The 15,099-nt window shown below is 40.2% G+C and overlaps 1 protein-coding gene across 2 annotated transcripts; it reads left to right on the plus strand.

The window, feature by feature from the left end:
- Positions 1-2,735: 2,735 nt before the first annotated feature.
- LOC149381147 (probably inactive leucine-rich repeat receptor-like protein kinase At5g48380) lies at positions 2,736-5,674 on the plus strand. 2 transcript variants are annotated; one of them, XM_089630686.1, is made up of 3 exons: positions 2,737-2,970; positions 3,114-3,983; positions 4,361-5,674. In XM_089630686.1, the coding sequence occupies exons 2-3, from the start codon at positions 3,159-3,161 to the stop codon at positions 5,372-5,374; spliced, it is 1,839 nt and encodes a 612-aa protein (XP_089486812.1). In that variant the 5' UTR covers positions 2,737-2,970; positions 3,114-3,158; the 3' UTR covers positions 5,375-5,674. The 2 variants fall into 2 exon arrangements, with proteins under 2 accessions (XP_089486814.1, XP_089486812.1); XM_089630688.1 differs by having other exon boundaries at positions 2,736-3,983.
- The last annotated feature ends 9,425 nt before the right edge of the window (positions 5,675-15,099 follow it).

Genomic DNA, 15,099 nt, shown 5'->3' on the forward strand with positions numbered 1-15,099 from the left:
ATTTTAGACTGGACCGTTTTAGATCGTTAGACCATTTTAGATCGGACCGTTTTATTTTAACCTATTTTTATTAAATATTAACCGGTGCGGTTCACCATTAGACCGTTTTAGACCGGACTGTTTTAGACATATTTTTTTAAATATTAACCAGTCCGGTCCAGTCTAAACCACAGTTTAAAATTGTTAGACCAGACCGGACCGCTTAAAAGTATAAATAGGACCGAACCGGACCGGTGAAATTTTAAACCGTTTAGAACCGGATCAACGGTCTAAAAACCAACGGTCCCGTCCGGTTTATGATTTTACCGGTTTTTTTCCCCGCCCTATGATGCATGCACCATATAATAGAGATATAGGCATACGTTGGACTATTTTTTAAAAAAAATTTTGAATAATTTGGCTATAATTTTAATTGAGGGTAGTCATTTCGCTAATTGATATAGTTTCCTCAAATATGATATTTAGCCATTCAACAAAAAAAAATATTTTTGTTGGCAATATGAAAAATACTTGTGGATCAAATAACAATGTTAAGGGGTGAAATTTTTGTATATTTCTTTATAAATAATTAAATATGAAATATTTTTTACTCGGAAACATTAAATCTGAGTTTTTTTGTGATAGGACGTAAAACATGGGGAAGTATTGTAAAACACAATTAATATTACGCCATTTGATCAAATAAGAAGCGAGCAAAATGCACCGCTTAAATTTTGCCAAGTTTAGAAGCGATAACGACTTCTCGTTTACAAAAGGCAGATAACTTTTAGAAGCAACAATTGTCGCTTTTAATCTAAAAAAATTAATTAATAAATAATGTGTCTTTAATATCTCAATGACTAGTTTAGAAGCGGCAAGTCTCTTTTAAAAGTGAAAATTCGCTTCTAATTAGAAGGGACTTGTCACTTCTAAAACTCCCTTCGCTCTTAAAGTCCATTTTTTTAGTAGTGACACCCACACATGTCATAGCGTCAATCCAAGAGATCGGGATTGCGAAGCCCCATAACTCTACTCGCTACTAGCATCGCCTCATCTTGCCGTATATGTTGACCACCTGCCCAGAGTAAGATGTGTGAGCCTCAACAAAAGGAGGGGCTAGGCTAACCCCAATTAAAATCAGTAATTAGCTTTGCCCTTGTTGGTATACAAAGCAATTGGAATCACATTTGAGTTCATAGTCTTTCTAGTCGATTGTTATGATTAAATAATATGTTTAATATCTTATCAATGGCGCACATGATACTTGATTAATTTTTTATTCAAAAAAATTAAATTAAAGGTAGCGGATATAGTAATTTCTCACCCATCAATCCGATTACCCCCGTTGAGTTAAAATCATTTTTTATTAACACATAAAATCGCATATATTTAGAATTTGCGCCTTGTCGTATTTGTCTAGTCATGATGTAGTTTCTGGTTCCTCATCACATGTAAAAATTAAGAAATATGAAGTAATAAGGCACGAAGAGATTTCCCCCGATACACGCTCCGATGCTCATTAGTTCAGGGATCTAAGTGAGGTTGTGGTTGTCTTGTCTCAAGAGTATAGAGAGAACTGTATGTCTAATTAGTGAGAAAAAATTAGGTGAGAAATAGATAGAGTTTATCTAATTTGAGAAAACTTACCCAAAACTTGTGAGGGATTTAGGTATTTATAGGAGAGCCTTGGAGAATTGAGGGAGATGGACCTTGGAAGCAATTGGATTGAGGAGACAAAATGGGTTTGCGGCCATGTTGGTCAACGACATGAGATGTTTGCGGCGTGTGTAAAAGGGTCTTCATCACGTGAGGTGCGCGGAGTGGGGGAGTCATTGTCATGAGAAGTGCGCGGCATGCAAGGGAATGCATGATGACAGGAGGTGCACTGTATCTTGCCACTGGGGTCTTCGGCGCCGCGTGGGGAGTCTGCAGTATGAGACGAGGCGTGATGTTGGGAGCACGATGTCATAGCACGGGTCTTGAGGTTTTGGCGCCAAGACCTTTGTTACTTATCATAGGAATAAAAAATACTTGGCGTCTCGACTCTGAGTGGAAGCATAGCATTGTCTGGATTCCGGCCGAAAGGAAAATGGTGCATTTAGAAATGACACAATCGCTTCTAAAGGTACAAAAGTTGCTTCTAAGTCATTTAGAATCGACAAAAAAAAATCGCTTTTAAAGATTACAACGACACGTGTCGCTTCTAGTTTCGCATTTAAGACCTTGTCCAATTCGCGAGAAATGTATATTAAAAGTGACATATCGCTTTTAAAGTCATTCTGCGATTACGCAGAAAATTTAGTAAAAACGACATATCACACTTAAATTCGGATTTGTAGTTTTCGTCTATGGACATGAACGTTGATCGTTTTTTTAGTAAGTGCCATTTTTTCACTTGGAAAAATGACTTTGTAACAAGTAATTTTTATTAGGACCGTCCCATTTCGGGTTCTCTTCATTCCTAAGCACAATAAGAATTGCCCATTCGTGTCCGTGAGTGAACATGTGTGAATATAAAATTATTAACCAACCATGGCTAGGCTACAATAAATAAAACATTCATTTTTTTTTCCTGAGATGGGCCTACGACCACTACGCCAAATCAGCAACGACCAACGACTTGGTTATTCACATTTTATTTTTTACCCCACCCAAAAAGCAAAGCAATCAAATCTGGAGCCCCACCAGAGTCCAAGTTTTGTAAAAAAATTGACCGGTAACAGTTGGCCTTGAATTCCAAGGCTCTCAGTTTTCTCCTCCCTTCTCTTTTCACCTTTTTCCATGTCTCTCTCTGTCCCATTGACCTTTTGTGCACTGTGGGTTCGTTGTTGGAAACAAAGACCCAGGACAACAAGTCTTCGCTGAAGTTTCCTCTTTCCTCTCCAATCAAACACCTCTCTCGTCGCTTCGAAGGGTCTTGTACGCATCTCCGTTGCGCCTCTTTCCACTTTCTGCTTCAATAACACCATTTTTTTTTATTTCATAATCTGGGTATGTCTCAAATCTCGTAATTCTCATGCTTGGAACTGAATTCGGAAATTTCAAATCTTTATAGCAAGAATTTTATCCTCTTTCTTTCTCTGACTGGAAATGAATTGTGTCCCTCTCCTTTTTATCCTCGCACACTGGATTAGGAATTGAAATTGGGCAATTCTGAGAAGAGTGTGATACAGAGAGAGATGGGTACGATGTTTTGGATTGTGGCTCCAGTGACAGTGCTGCTGAGTCTAACCCTAATCAGCGCAACGGTCACAGACATTTACTGTCTCAAAACAATAAAGCGCTCTGTGCAAGACCCGAACGGGTATTTGAACGGCTGGGATTCGGCCAACGGGACGGAAGGCGTGATCTGCAAGATGACGGGCGTGGAGTGCTGGCATCCGGACGAGAACAAGGTCCTGAACCTCCGGCTATCGGGCTTCGGGCTCCGCGGCCCGTTCCCGAGCGGGCTCGAGAACTGCTCGAGCCTCACGGGCCTCGACCTCTCCAACAACAACTTCTCGGGACCCATCCCCGCTGACGTGTCGCGTCGTCTCGTCTTCGTGACCAACCTCGACCTCTCGTCGAACAACTTCTCGGGGGAGATCCCGGTCGGGCTGGCCAATTGCACCTACCTGAACGTGCTCAAGCTCGATGACAACGAGCTGACGGGGACGATCCCGCCCCAGCTGGGCCAGCTCAGCCGCATCAACACGTTCAGCGTCTCGGGGAACCAGCTCTCGGGCCCGGTCCCTGTGTTCTCCAACGCGACGCAGGTCACGGCCGACTACGCGGGCAACCCGGGCCTCTGCGGAAAGCCCCTCAAGGCCTGCGTGGGCCCGCCCGAGAAGTCTCGGACGGGTGTGATCGCCGGAGCCGCTGCCGGGTCGGTGGTGGCGGTCGCGGTCGTGATCGCGGTCATCCTCTACTATCTCACGCCCACGGTTCTCATGAAGAAGAGGAAGGACGATGACCCGGAAGGGAACAAGTGGGCCAAGAGCATCAAGGGCACTAAAGGAATCAAGGCAAGCTTCTTTCTTAACCAATTGTTTTACGAGCTAGAGCTATTCATTTGATTGTCAATTGGTTTTGAGACGATGAATCTAACCATTGGTAAAGTTTGTTGATGTTTTCATGGTCATTTTTACCTAGGAAATTGATAATCTTCCACTGATTGCAAATTTCTTTGGACATTATGTTTCCATCTCCTTTATATGTAAAAAAAAAAAAAAAAAAAAAAATTAAACTTGCTTTGCTCGGAATATTTTTTTTCTTTTTCTTTTAAGATTTTCTGGGTTCTTCCAAACATAGGGTAACTGATAAGAACAACAAACAAACCACTGGTCTTGTCTTTTGTTCCATGATTGAAGTACTGATACAGTTTTGTTCCCGTGTTTTACAGTTGTTGACGTTCGAGAAGTCTCTGTCGAAAATGAAAATGAGGTTCAGCGATCTGATGAAGGCGACGAACAGCTTCCACAAGGACAACGCGATCGGAGGGAGCAGAACGGGGACGATGTACAAGGCGACCCTTGTGGACGGGCAGAACCTGATCGTGAAAAGGCTTCAAGACTCTCGGCACCTCGAGAAGGAATTCGCGGCGGAGATGGGCACGCTCGGCACACTCAGGCACGCCAGCCTCGTCCCTTTACTCGGCTACTGCGTGGCCGGCAAGGAGCGCCTCGTTGTGTACCGCTACATGGAGAACGGCACGCTCTACGACCGCCTCCACGACCCGGGCTCTACTCCCCCGATGGACTGGCCCACGAGGCTGAGGGTCGGGATCGGGGCCGCAAAAGGCCTCGCGTGGCTCCACCACAACTGCAACCCTCGAATCATCCACCGCAACATCAGCTCAAAGTGCGTTCTCCTCGACGAAAACTTCGACGCCAAGCTCTGCGACTTCGGGCTCGCGAGGCTCATGAACCCCATCGACACCCATCTCAGCACGTTCGTGAACGGCGAGTTCGGGGACTTGGGGTACGTGGCACCCGAGTACCCGCAGAAGCTCGTGGCCACGCCGAAGGGCGACGTGTACAGCTTCGGGGTGGTCCTCCTCGAGCTGGCCACGGGGGAGACCCCGACCCGAGTGGCCCGAGCCTCCGCCGAGGGCTTCAAGGGCAGCCTCGTCGAGTGGGTCTCCGACCTCTCCGCCGCCTCTCTCCTCCGCAACGCCCTCGACCCGGCTCTGCTCGAGGGCCACGACCCCGGCCGAGACAACGAGCTCACTCAGTTCATCAAAGTCGCTTCTCGCTGCGTCCTTCTGAACCCCAAGGAGAGGCCGACCATGTTCGAGGTGTACCAGCTTCTGAGGGCCATCGGTGAGCGGTACCACTTCACCGCCGACGACGACGTCTTAGTCCCCGTACAGACCGACGAAGTCAGCTTCCCCGACGATCTCATCGTCGCTAGGTAGGCTCTATGAGCTAAAGCTATATTTTTTTACAGCCTGCACTTTTCATCACGCCTAAGCTTTCAAATATATACATATGTATGTCCATTGTCATTATACGTAAGAATCTAGTATCATGTTCTGTGATTTTTGGACGAATAATACATCTAGTTACAGTCTTGTGTATTATATCAGTAAGAGGTTAGTTTGGCTCTAGATGTTGAATGGTAGAGGAAATGCTTCTTTTCTTTTTTTTTTTTTGCTGTTGTGATTGTGGCTTTTGAAGTGCAAAGAAAAGTACTGCAAGGTTTTTGTCTTTTGCCCTTTCGCCCTCGTATAATTTTGTTTGAAGATTTTTTTTTTTTTTTTTTTTTTTGCAATAGCACGTGTCAAACTATCAATTAATTAGTGAAAATTGTACCTTAAATCAGAAACAAAGCGCTTGCCTTCTATAGGATTGAAATTAGAAGCGAGTTACCATCCCCACTATTGAATTCTTTTGATGTTTAATTTATTTTAATGGACGAAGCCCTCCCCTAAAGGTAATTTTAATGTGGCCGATCTTCCAGTCTTTTGCAATGGTTATAGCACCAACTGCTCTAGCTAATTCTGCTCTAGCTAATTGTTGATAATAATGTAGCATACGAATACGTATTGATGTTGATGTAGCATTGGAAACCATTGCAACCTAATCCTCTAAATGTAGCCGAGTCTGAAATGCTCTAACTACAAGACAAAAAAAAAAAAAAATTACGAGCTTATCTAGGATGGGATTAGATGAGAGACATACAAACTTTGACGTTTCAAGAAGTTTTGTTTTTTAACCAGCATTTGAGTGACCTGGATCATGATTTCAGCTTCTTAAAATTATTTTCTAGTAAACAAAATTATTTATTGGAATATATCAAGTAAAATTTCAAGTAACAATAAGGATTATAAAAATTGCAAAAATTCGACGATAAATCGGCTGGCAGATGTGCTTTATTTTGCTTTTGTTACCAAATTTCTTTAAGAAAAATTAGTCGAACTAAGCCATCTGAAACGTTGAAATTGTAATATAGCCAACGTTTCGTCCAAATTTTCACTCAAGCCAAAAATGATGACGTGTCTTAATTATGTAATATGTTAATTACTATAAAATCCTCTACTAGAATTTGCTTACAAAACTTGTAGTCCACTTTTGATCAACCAAAATTTTCGAAGTTAATACACGGTGTTATCATTTGATATTTCTTTCCTTTCCTTTAATACGCATTAATACGGTGTTATTCACAAGCCGATCAAATTTGCAATACGCATTTATTTAGTTGACTTCTACAATCAATTAATATTTCTTTCCTTTCTTATTACATTAACAATGGATTAATTTCTGTTAATTTCCTTTTATTTTACGCACGATAAACTTCGGCTGGCTGAAACGTTGGCTAGTATTTGGTTTCTATGATTTATGTTACATATATAAGGGTATTTTTGATATTTTCTAACCGTTTATTTCTGTAAATGGCTAGATTGTAAAATTTACCAAACGTTGGCTACATCCTTAAAACTATGTTTGAAATTGGCTACGTTGCTAGATTACCCTTTCTTTAACGGTCTGGTCTGATTTGGAGGCTGGTTTTAGACCGGACTGGACCGTGCACACCCCTACCATTCACCACCGAGATAAAAAAAATGGAGGCATCGAGCAAGGTCCACGCGCAACCGTCCAACACTGAGGCTGTGGAAGCCAACCTGAAATGAAGAACTTTGCACAAAGCATCGCTGGAGAGACTGTCAGAGTCTGACATCTATCTAACTGATCGAAAAAATATATTCAAAAAAGTCTAATTGATTGAAAAAGTATATTAAAAAAAAGGTTGAAATCTACGATTAATCGAATCCAACTTTTCAAATACGTAGATATATATATATATATATATATATATATATATATAATAAATTACATATTTGTCCCATGGACTACGTCACTAGTAACAACTGGGCGTGCGTACTTTTTTCTATCTTTTTGCCCTTGACACTCTAATCTTTGTCAAATTAACTCATTTTGTCTAATGGGTCGTCAAATATTATGTTAAGTGACCACGGGTAATGCACGTGATTACCCCAAAAATGACATTCTGTAGTCTTGTTCAAACCAGGGTTTTAAATCCCGGGGGAACCGGACGGGAACCGGTTGGGTTCCCCCTTTTTTGAACTCCCCGGCACCGGAACCACCAAAACCGGAAGTTTCCGGTGGTTCCGGGGGAAACGGACCGGGAACCAGTGAGGAACCTGGTTCCCACTTCCCCGTCCGGTCCAGTTAAATAAAAAAAAACCGGGTCGGATTGAGCTCGCCCAAAAACCGCCGCGACCCACACCAAAACTTCCCACTTCCCGACCGGATCCCGCCGACCCGCCTAGTTCCCGACGCAACAAAGACCATTTCTGCCCAGATCCCGCCGGTCTCCTCATTTCCCGGTCGGCGTCCACAGCGGCTCGCGGCACTCGTTCTCTCTCGGCCAAGGCGCGTGGTGATGGCTCAGTGCTGGAGCTATTGGCCGAGCACGGGCGAGGAAAAAGGAAGAGTGAAGGAGGTGAGGTTGATGATGGTCGGCCGGTGATGTGGAGTTGTTGTGGTTGTTTAAATTTTTTTTTTCTGTTCTTCTTTGATGCAGGTCGTTTAGGGAGGAGAAGAACCAGAAGAAGGAAAAAGAAAGAAGAAGAAGAAAAGAAAATAAGGAAAAAAGAAAAAGAAAAAGAAAATTTCCTTTTAATATGAAATGAGAATTCCATATTTGCTCATGAAAACCTTCAATTCTCCACCGCTTGTAAACTGACCCCGAGCTCCACATTTTATTTCAACTGAGCCCAGAAAAACATTACAACCACGTCCTTGTCACAAAATTTTGTGACTAAAACCGTAACCGATCGAACTTTTAATTAAATGATATTGAACCGAGAATTTTCTCATTCGTTCTCGATTGATTCAAATTTATTTAAGGTTTCTCGGAATTCATTCTCGTCCTTGAGAATTTATTTTCTCAAATTAAATTCCGGAATATCTCATCGGAAAATAATTTCTTATTCGAGACGAACTCGATAAATCCTTCTTTTTTTATTCCGAGATTTCTCCTTACCTTAATATATTTCAAATTAATTCGATAAACTCATTATTCCAAACCCAAAATGATGAAAATAATTCTTAGAAAATTAATTTACATAATTTTCTCGTCCTTTTGACGTACTTAATTTACAACATTAAGCTTAAAATTTCGAGTCGCTACACACATGGCCGCTGTACGACTATCACTTGGACAGGTACTTTCATGCATGTGCTCATTATATGACTTGGTATGATTACTGTATGACCGGTGCGTACGATCGCTTTGAGTAGTCATTTCATTTGTATTCCTCTGTTGAATTTGTTGAACTATAGTATTTGGTGGATTGTGTTGAACTTTATCATTTTGGTTTGTACTATTGAATTTACTTTTTGTTGTGTTTGTAATTTGATACTGTGTTGAAACAATCTACACTATTTTTAATTTTATGAATTTTATCCTACGTACTTTGTATGTTTTTTTGTATATTTCTTTTCTGAATTCCCCTCGGTAAATACGGTATTTGACGGTATTCCTCTACGGTAACGGTAAGTTCAACGGTACCAGTTTCCTTTTTTTCCCGCTTCCCCCGGTATTCCTTTACGGTACGGGGGGTTACCAGTAAATTCGAAAGCTCGGAACGGTAACGGTATTTCGATCCTTGGTTCAAACCGATGAGATTAAAATGAAAACAAAACAAATAGGATTAATAACGTTTTAAATTTTTTAACCAAAATCAAAGTATATAAGCCAAAAAGAAAAGAAAAGAAAATCAAAATCGAAAAGAAAACTACAAACCCTAAATCGAGAATATTGAGTGTTTGAACTCTAGGGTTTGAAAATGGTGAAGTTGAAAGGGGAAATCTCCACTGAAGAAGACCCGCCGAAATCATGTCATTCGAACACTGCTCGGGACAGAAAAATAGAACTCCTTCAAAGTTTGGTGAACCCTAATGGCGTCGACCGAAAGATGAATTGCATTAGAAGACGAAATCACCGTTGGAAAGGAACTCGTCATTCTGAAAATATTATGGGAGTAGAAATAGGACCCCTTCTTCAAAGTGGTGCTTATGGTAAGTAGGTATTTATCGATTTATGTTTGTCGAAGATTGTGTGAAACCTTTATGAGTTTTCTTGGATTGTGTATGGGTCCCATTGTTAGTGATTCCTATATTGATCAAAGTGTGGGGTATTTCGGTTTGAATATCAAATTTATTACATTGTATTAAAAGCATATTCAACAGTTTTCGTGTTGGTGGGTGTTATTTAATGAATTCTTTTTCTTTTTTGCCTATTTGTGTATTTGTTTGTCAGAGGAACTGCTAAACAACTTCGTCTTAAGGGTATACCATGGAGGTTGGATAGCATTTACTGATAGCGGAGTCAAGTACGTAGGCGGTTCTATGGCACACTTTGATTACGCAGACATAGATAGGATGTCTATTAATGAGATCGATAAGTCACTAATAATGGATTTATAGGTTACACCGTTGGTGGAGTTTACTACATGAGGTCCCCAGGGTATAGGAGGATGAAGTGTGTTTATAATGACATTGATCTACTTGAAGTCATGTCTGAGACCCTGAAAACTCAGTCGGGAGGTTGACATGTTCTGTGATCACCCAATTCATGCCCTCGTTCGTAGTGAGACAAGTGAGGAGCGGGTATTTTTATCACATCCGATGATGGCGATGTTCAAGAGGAGATTGGGGTTGAAGATCATGACATATTTTGTGATGATGAGCTTGTACAGCAGGACCAAGATGAACTAATGCAACATAATGAGAACAAGACATAAGTTGAATCTGAGCCTGTTGATGAGGCAGCTCCAGAAGATGTTGCTGAACTTGATGCTGAGACAGAGCCATAACATTGTGTTGATCCTGAAGATGAAGCAGAGACACAAGCCGAGGACCATGTACATGGATATGAAGAGCTTGATACTCAATATTATCACGCACAGGATACAATAAATGAAGATGAGGATGCTGAAACTATAGACCAACCTGATGAACCTATTGAGCAGGAGTTCGGGTTTGAGTTGAGTGAAGATGAAGTCAATGTGGATGGTAAAGTTGTAGACATGGGTCCTGCAAGGTTAATATAAGGGAAAATGTCTATGTGTGAAGACTAAGATAGTTCTAATAAGGGAGTGAATACGATATTGATGCTGACATCGCAAGAGTGGATTCTTCATCAAATAAAGAGGCTTCGTGTCTTGAGCAGGTTAGAAACAAGAGAAATGGTAAGAAAAAATTGCCTAAGTTCCATGAGTTCAGAGATGGCACAGACTTAAGGCATGTCACATTGAAGTTGGGATTATGTTTCCCAAATGCAAGTATCTTCAAGAATTTGATAAGAGAGTATGCAGTTCGAGTTGGAAAAGACATCTACTTCAAGAAACATAACCCAGGGCGTGTTAGAGCAGAATGTGAGGATTTGAAATGCAAATGGGTTTGCTATGCGTCATTGCTAGGGATACCGAGATGTATATCATAAAGACTTACAACCCTAACCATACTTGTCCAAGAGTCAACCGGAACAAGTTTGTAACAAGTAAGTGGTTAACAAAACCATATCCCCAACAATTCAAAGATAGCGAGTCCTGGTCAGTTGCAAACTTCATGAACCGTGTACAAAAAGATTACGTTATGGAGTGTAACAGAGTCAACGCACATAGAGCCAAAAAAACTTGCAACTAAATCATTGAAGGATCTTTCAGAGAGTAGTATGATGCGTTATGGGACGATGTTGCAGAACTAAAACGTTCTAATCCAAGTTCATCCGTGGAGATCGACACTGAGTTTGGGTCTGATGACATACCTATTTTCAAACGGATATACATCTATTATCAAGGGTGCAAGTCTGACTTTCTGCATTGTCGGTCTATCATCGGTCTAGATGGTTGCCATATTAAAGGGCACCATATTGGTCAACTCTTAGCGGCAATAGGAATTTATGCTAAAAACAACATGATTTCTATTGTGTATGCTATTGTTGAATCAAAATGTAAAACGTCATGGAGCCGGTTCCTACAGTTGAAGAAAGAAGATGTTAACATCGGAAATGACCACCACTGGACCTTCATTATAAACTAGAAAAGTAGCCTTGTAGAAGCTTCAAGTGGCATGTGGGAGAACACAGGTTAACTTCACAAAGGTATTATGTAATTATGCTTGAGAATTGATATTGGTTCATGTGATTGAATACTGATTCTGAAATTGTGATGGGACCTCTCAGGTATTTAAACTCACTAAACTATTTGACTGACTAAATTATATTTGTTTATGTGATTAAGTATTGATCTGCACATGTAACAGGTATTCCATACTCTCGATACATGTCAATACCATATTATAATGAATACAAATCAAAACGCATTTACGATTTCAGGCCATTTAGTAAAACTTTAAATATGCTAAGAAATCAACATCTTATTTGAATAACATCACAACAAGTACAAACAAAACAACAAGAAGCAACATTTTAATCTTTAACGATTCAGATAGAATCAACTATTTCAATTCACTTCCTTCAGTACATTATTTCACGTTTACAACTTTTTCTTCGTCTTCGAAGTCTTCATCAACAAAATTTGGCGTTTTGGTTTCATATGAATTTATCTTTTTTCAGCAAGACCGGATGAGCACATAGGTAGGTCCAGCCACTCCAAAAACCCACGTACTCTCGATTTCTTATTATGATATAAGCCAGCACGATGCACATTGCAAATTATTTTCAAATACAATTTAATGTTGAAAACGAAAAATAATAATCACATACAAACAAACCTTATACTCTGGGCATCCATGGAATCGCCTTCCAGGGTTATCCGCGGTCCATGAAGTTCTCTCGACGCCGCTAAGACCGCACGTCAGAGCTCGTCGATGAACCGTTCTAATCTTACTTCCAATTATGCGCAACTTCCGGCGTTGGGACGAACTACAGAAACTCGATTCCATCGCAAAATCTCGGACGAACTGAAGAAGAAATTAAGAAGAAGAAGAACTCTAGTTTAAGACCATTTGGGTATTTAAATTTCTTTCCCGGAGTCTAATATTCAGGATAAATAGAATAAACTTCTCAATAAAACACATTTAATAATAAGTGGGGGCATTTTCTCCTTTATGATCTAATCACGTGCATTATACGTGGTCACTGAACATAACAGAATGTATGCCGACCCATTAGACAAAAGGAGTTAATATGACAAAGATCATAGTGTGAAGGACAAAAAAGACAGAAAAAATACGCACGCCAGTTGTTACAAGTGACGTAGTTCAGGGGAAAAATATGTAAATTCATATACATACATATATATATATATCACGCGTTTTTACTCAAAAAAAAAAAAATATATATATATATATATATATATATATATATCACGCGTTGCCACATGTATTTTAATTTATTATAAGATAAATATTTGCACCATAATTTGTTAAATAATATATTACTCAACCAATATATACTTTTATCAAATTAAACAACATTTCAATAAACTTTAAATTCTCTATTATGCCGCTATTAATTAATTTTACAGTGAAATTAATGCTATTAATTATTTTCTTGTAGTCTGTGTATATCTTCTAGATACTAGATTACATTTTAATAATGATCAAAACTAATGCTTGATTTAAAAGACGCCTTCAAATCATAAACATTATGTTTTAAAATTTTAAAAGTATTGGTCTCCTCTCACCAGCATTACAACTGGTTGACTAATTAAATAGTTTCCAAAAAAAATTGATAATTATATCAATTTTGTAACAAATTGAAAAAACATCCAAATAAAGTCTAAACATAAACACATATATATCACATACTATTGGAAAAAGAAAAAGAAAATTGAAAACAAAAGTGTAAAATGATAGAAAAGTAGTCACATGTATATTAGAGTACACATGCCACACCGATATTGGACTCAAATGGCAAAAGAAATGTGTTTATATTTAATCACCATTGGCTCTCATGAATCATCATCACGCAATGAAAAATCTAATTGGTTTAGCTTTAAAAGAGTAATTTCCTATCCATATTTATATGTTCGGCAACTTGCTTTAACACATATGTTTAGAATGAAAGGCAAGATGTCGAACACAATGTAGCAGCAATATGTTCGACAACTTACTTTAACAAAAATAATGGATAATCAATAAAGCAATGCATAAAAGTAAAAACACACAATACGGTTACCCAGTTCGGTATAACGTCACCTATGTCTGGGGGGCACACGACCAGTGGATAGGATTTCACTATAATGTGGTCAATAGTACAAACAATGACTTATTTGAACAATACAAATATCAATGCCCTAAGTCTATTACTACTACTGATTACCTAAACAGGGACTCCCTCTGAATATGAAACCACTCTCAATTCCACTCTTCAAACACTCTCCGATGCTTTCTAGCCTTCAATGTCAATTTCCGTGAAACATTCAATCACGAATGCACAAGAACCCACAATCTCTCAAACACTCAGATCTCAAGATGTGTTTAGAGGTATGCACCGCTGAAGATCAATACAACCAGTTTCCCAATCCGTCAGTCGAGCACGTCTAGGAACCTTGATTATTTGATCAAAAGCGTCAAGAACTGCTAAGGGGGTAGCCTGCGGCTTTTATAGCAGTCATACACGTTTTGGAAGTCAATCTAAGGTTTCCTTACCCATAAACGCGTGAAGATCATCAAGGAAAGTCTCCAGCGATAAGATTTGTCAAAACAGAAAACTTGTCAGAATTACATTATGTGCACAAAAGAAAAAGTTATCTCTACAAATCATGATTCATGTTGTCCGACATCTTTCCTTATTAACTTGCAGTAAAAAATGAGCCAACGTAACAACACATTTATTTTTTTCACATTTCTATATCAAATTCACACTATTTTTACAACAAAATTTGAAAAAAAAAAAAAAAAAAAAAAAAAAAAAAAGATGATGCCCACGCATCACATCTTCTATCTTCTTCTTCATCTTCCTGATCACGACGTTCATGATTAAAAAAAAATAGTAAAAAAAATACCCCTACCTCAGCAAAATTAGTCCCCAGTCTAAAATCATGACTATCCGTATAATTGGTTAATTTTGACTCAAATTCAACCATTTCCTTGTCAAAACGTGAGACTTCATTCAATTTTATCTAACTCCACCATAGTTTAAATTCCTTACGAGCCTCTTGCTTTTAGACCTTATCCCACTAAAAAAAAAGCCACCTATTTTCTTTTTTAAAAGTACGGGACAGAACAGGGAAAAAAAAAACCCTAATTTTGAATCGCCGCCGCCGCCCCTCTGGGTTCGGACGCCGTCATTGTCGCGGCTCCGGTCCGGAGGGGAGGGCGATCCTCCACGTGACCCCCTTCTCAGTGGATGCCGTTTCTCCGCTTCTTCGCCGCCGAGCCCGCTCGCCACCGCCGGTTCAGATCCGCCCTGGACCACCTTCGGCCACGTGGCCTCCAACGCCGCCCTCCTGGAGGCCTTCCACCACCACCCCGCCCTCCACGTGCTCGACCTGGGCGCCACCCTCTGCACCCGGTGGCCCACCTTCCTCGAGGCCCTCGCCACGCGCTCCTCCGACGAGGACGCTCCAGTCACGAGGCTCACCGTGCTAGATCCCACCGCAGGCGGCGCCGCCATGACCGCCGAGGTGGGCCGCCGCAGGGAAAA

Source organism: Urtica dioica, chromosome 11, assembly GCF_054948205.1.
Source record: "Urtica dioica subsp. dioica isolate 48M chromosome 11, U.dioica_male_clone48M_v1_H2, whole genome shotgun sequence".
NCBI classification, from domain to species: domain Eukaryota; kingdom Viridiplantae; phylum Streptophyta; class Magnoliopsida; order Rosales; family Urticaceae; genus Urtica; species Urtica dioica.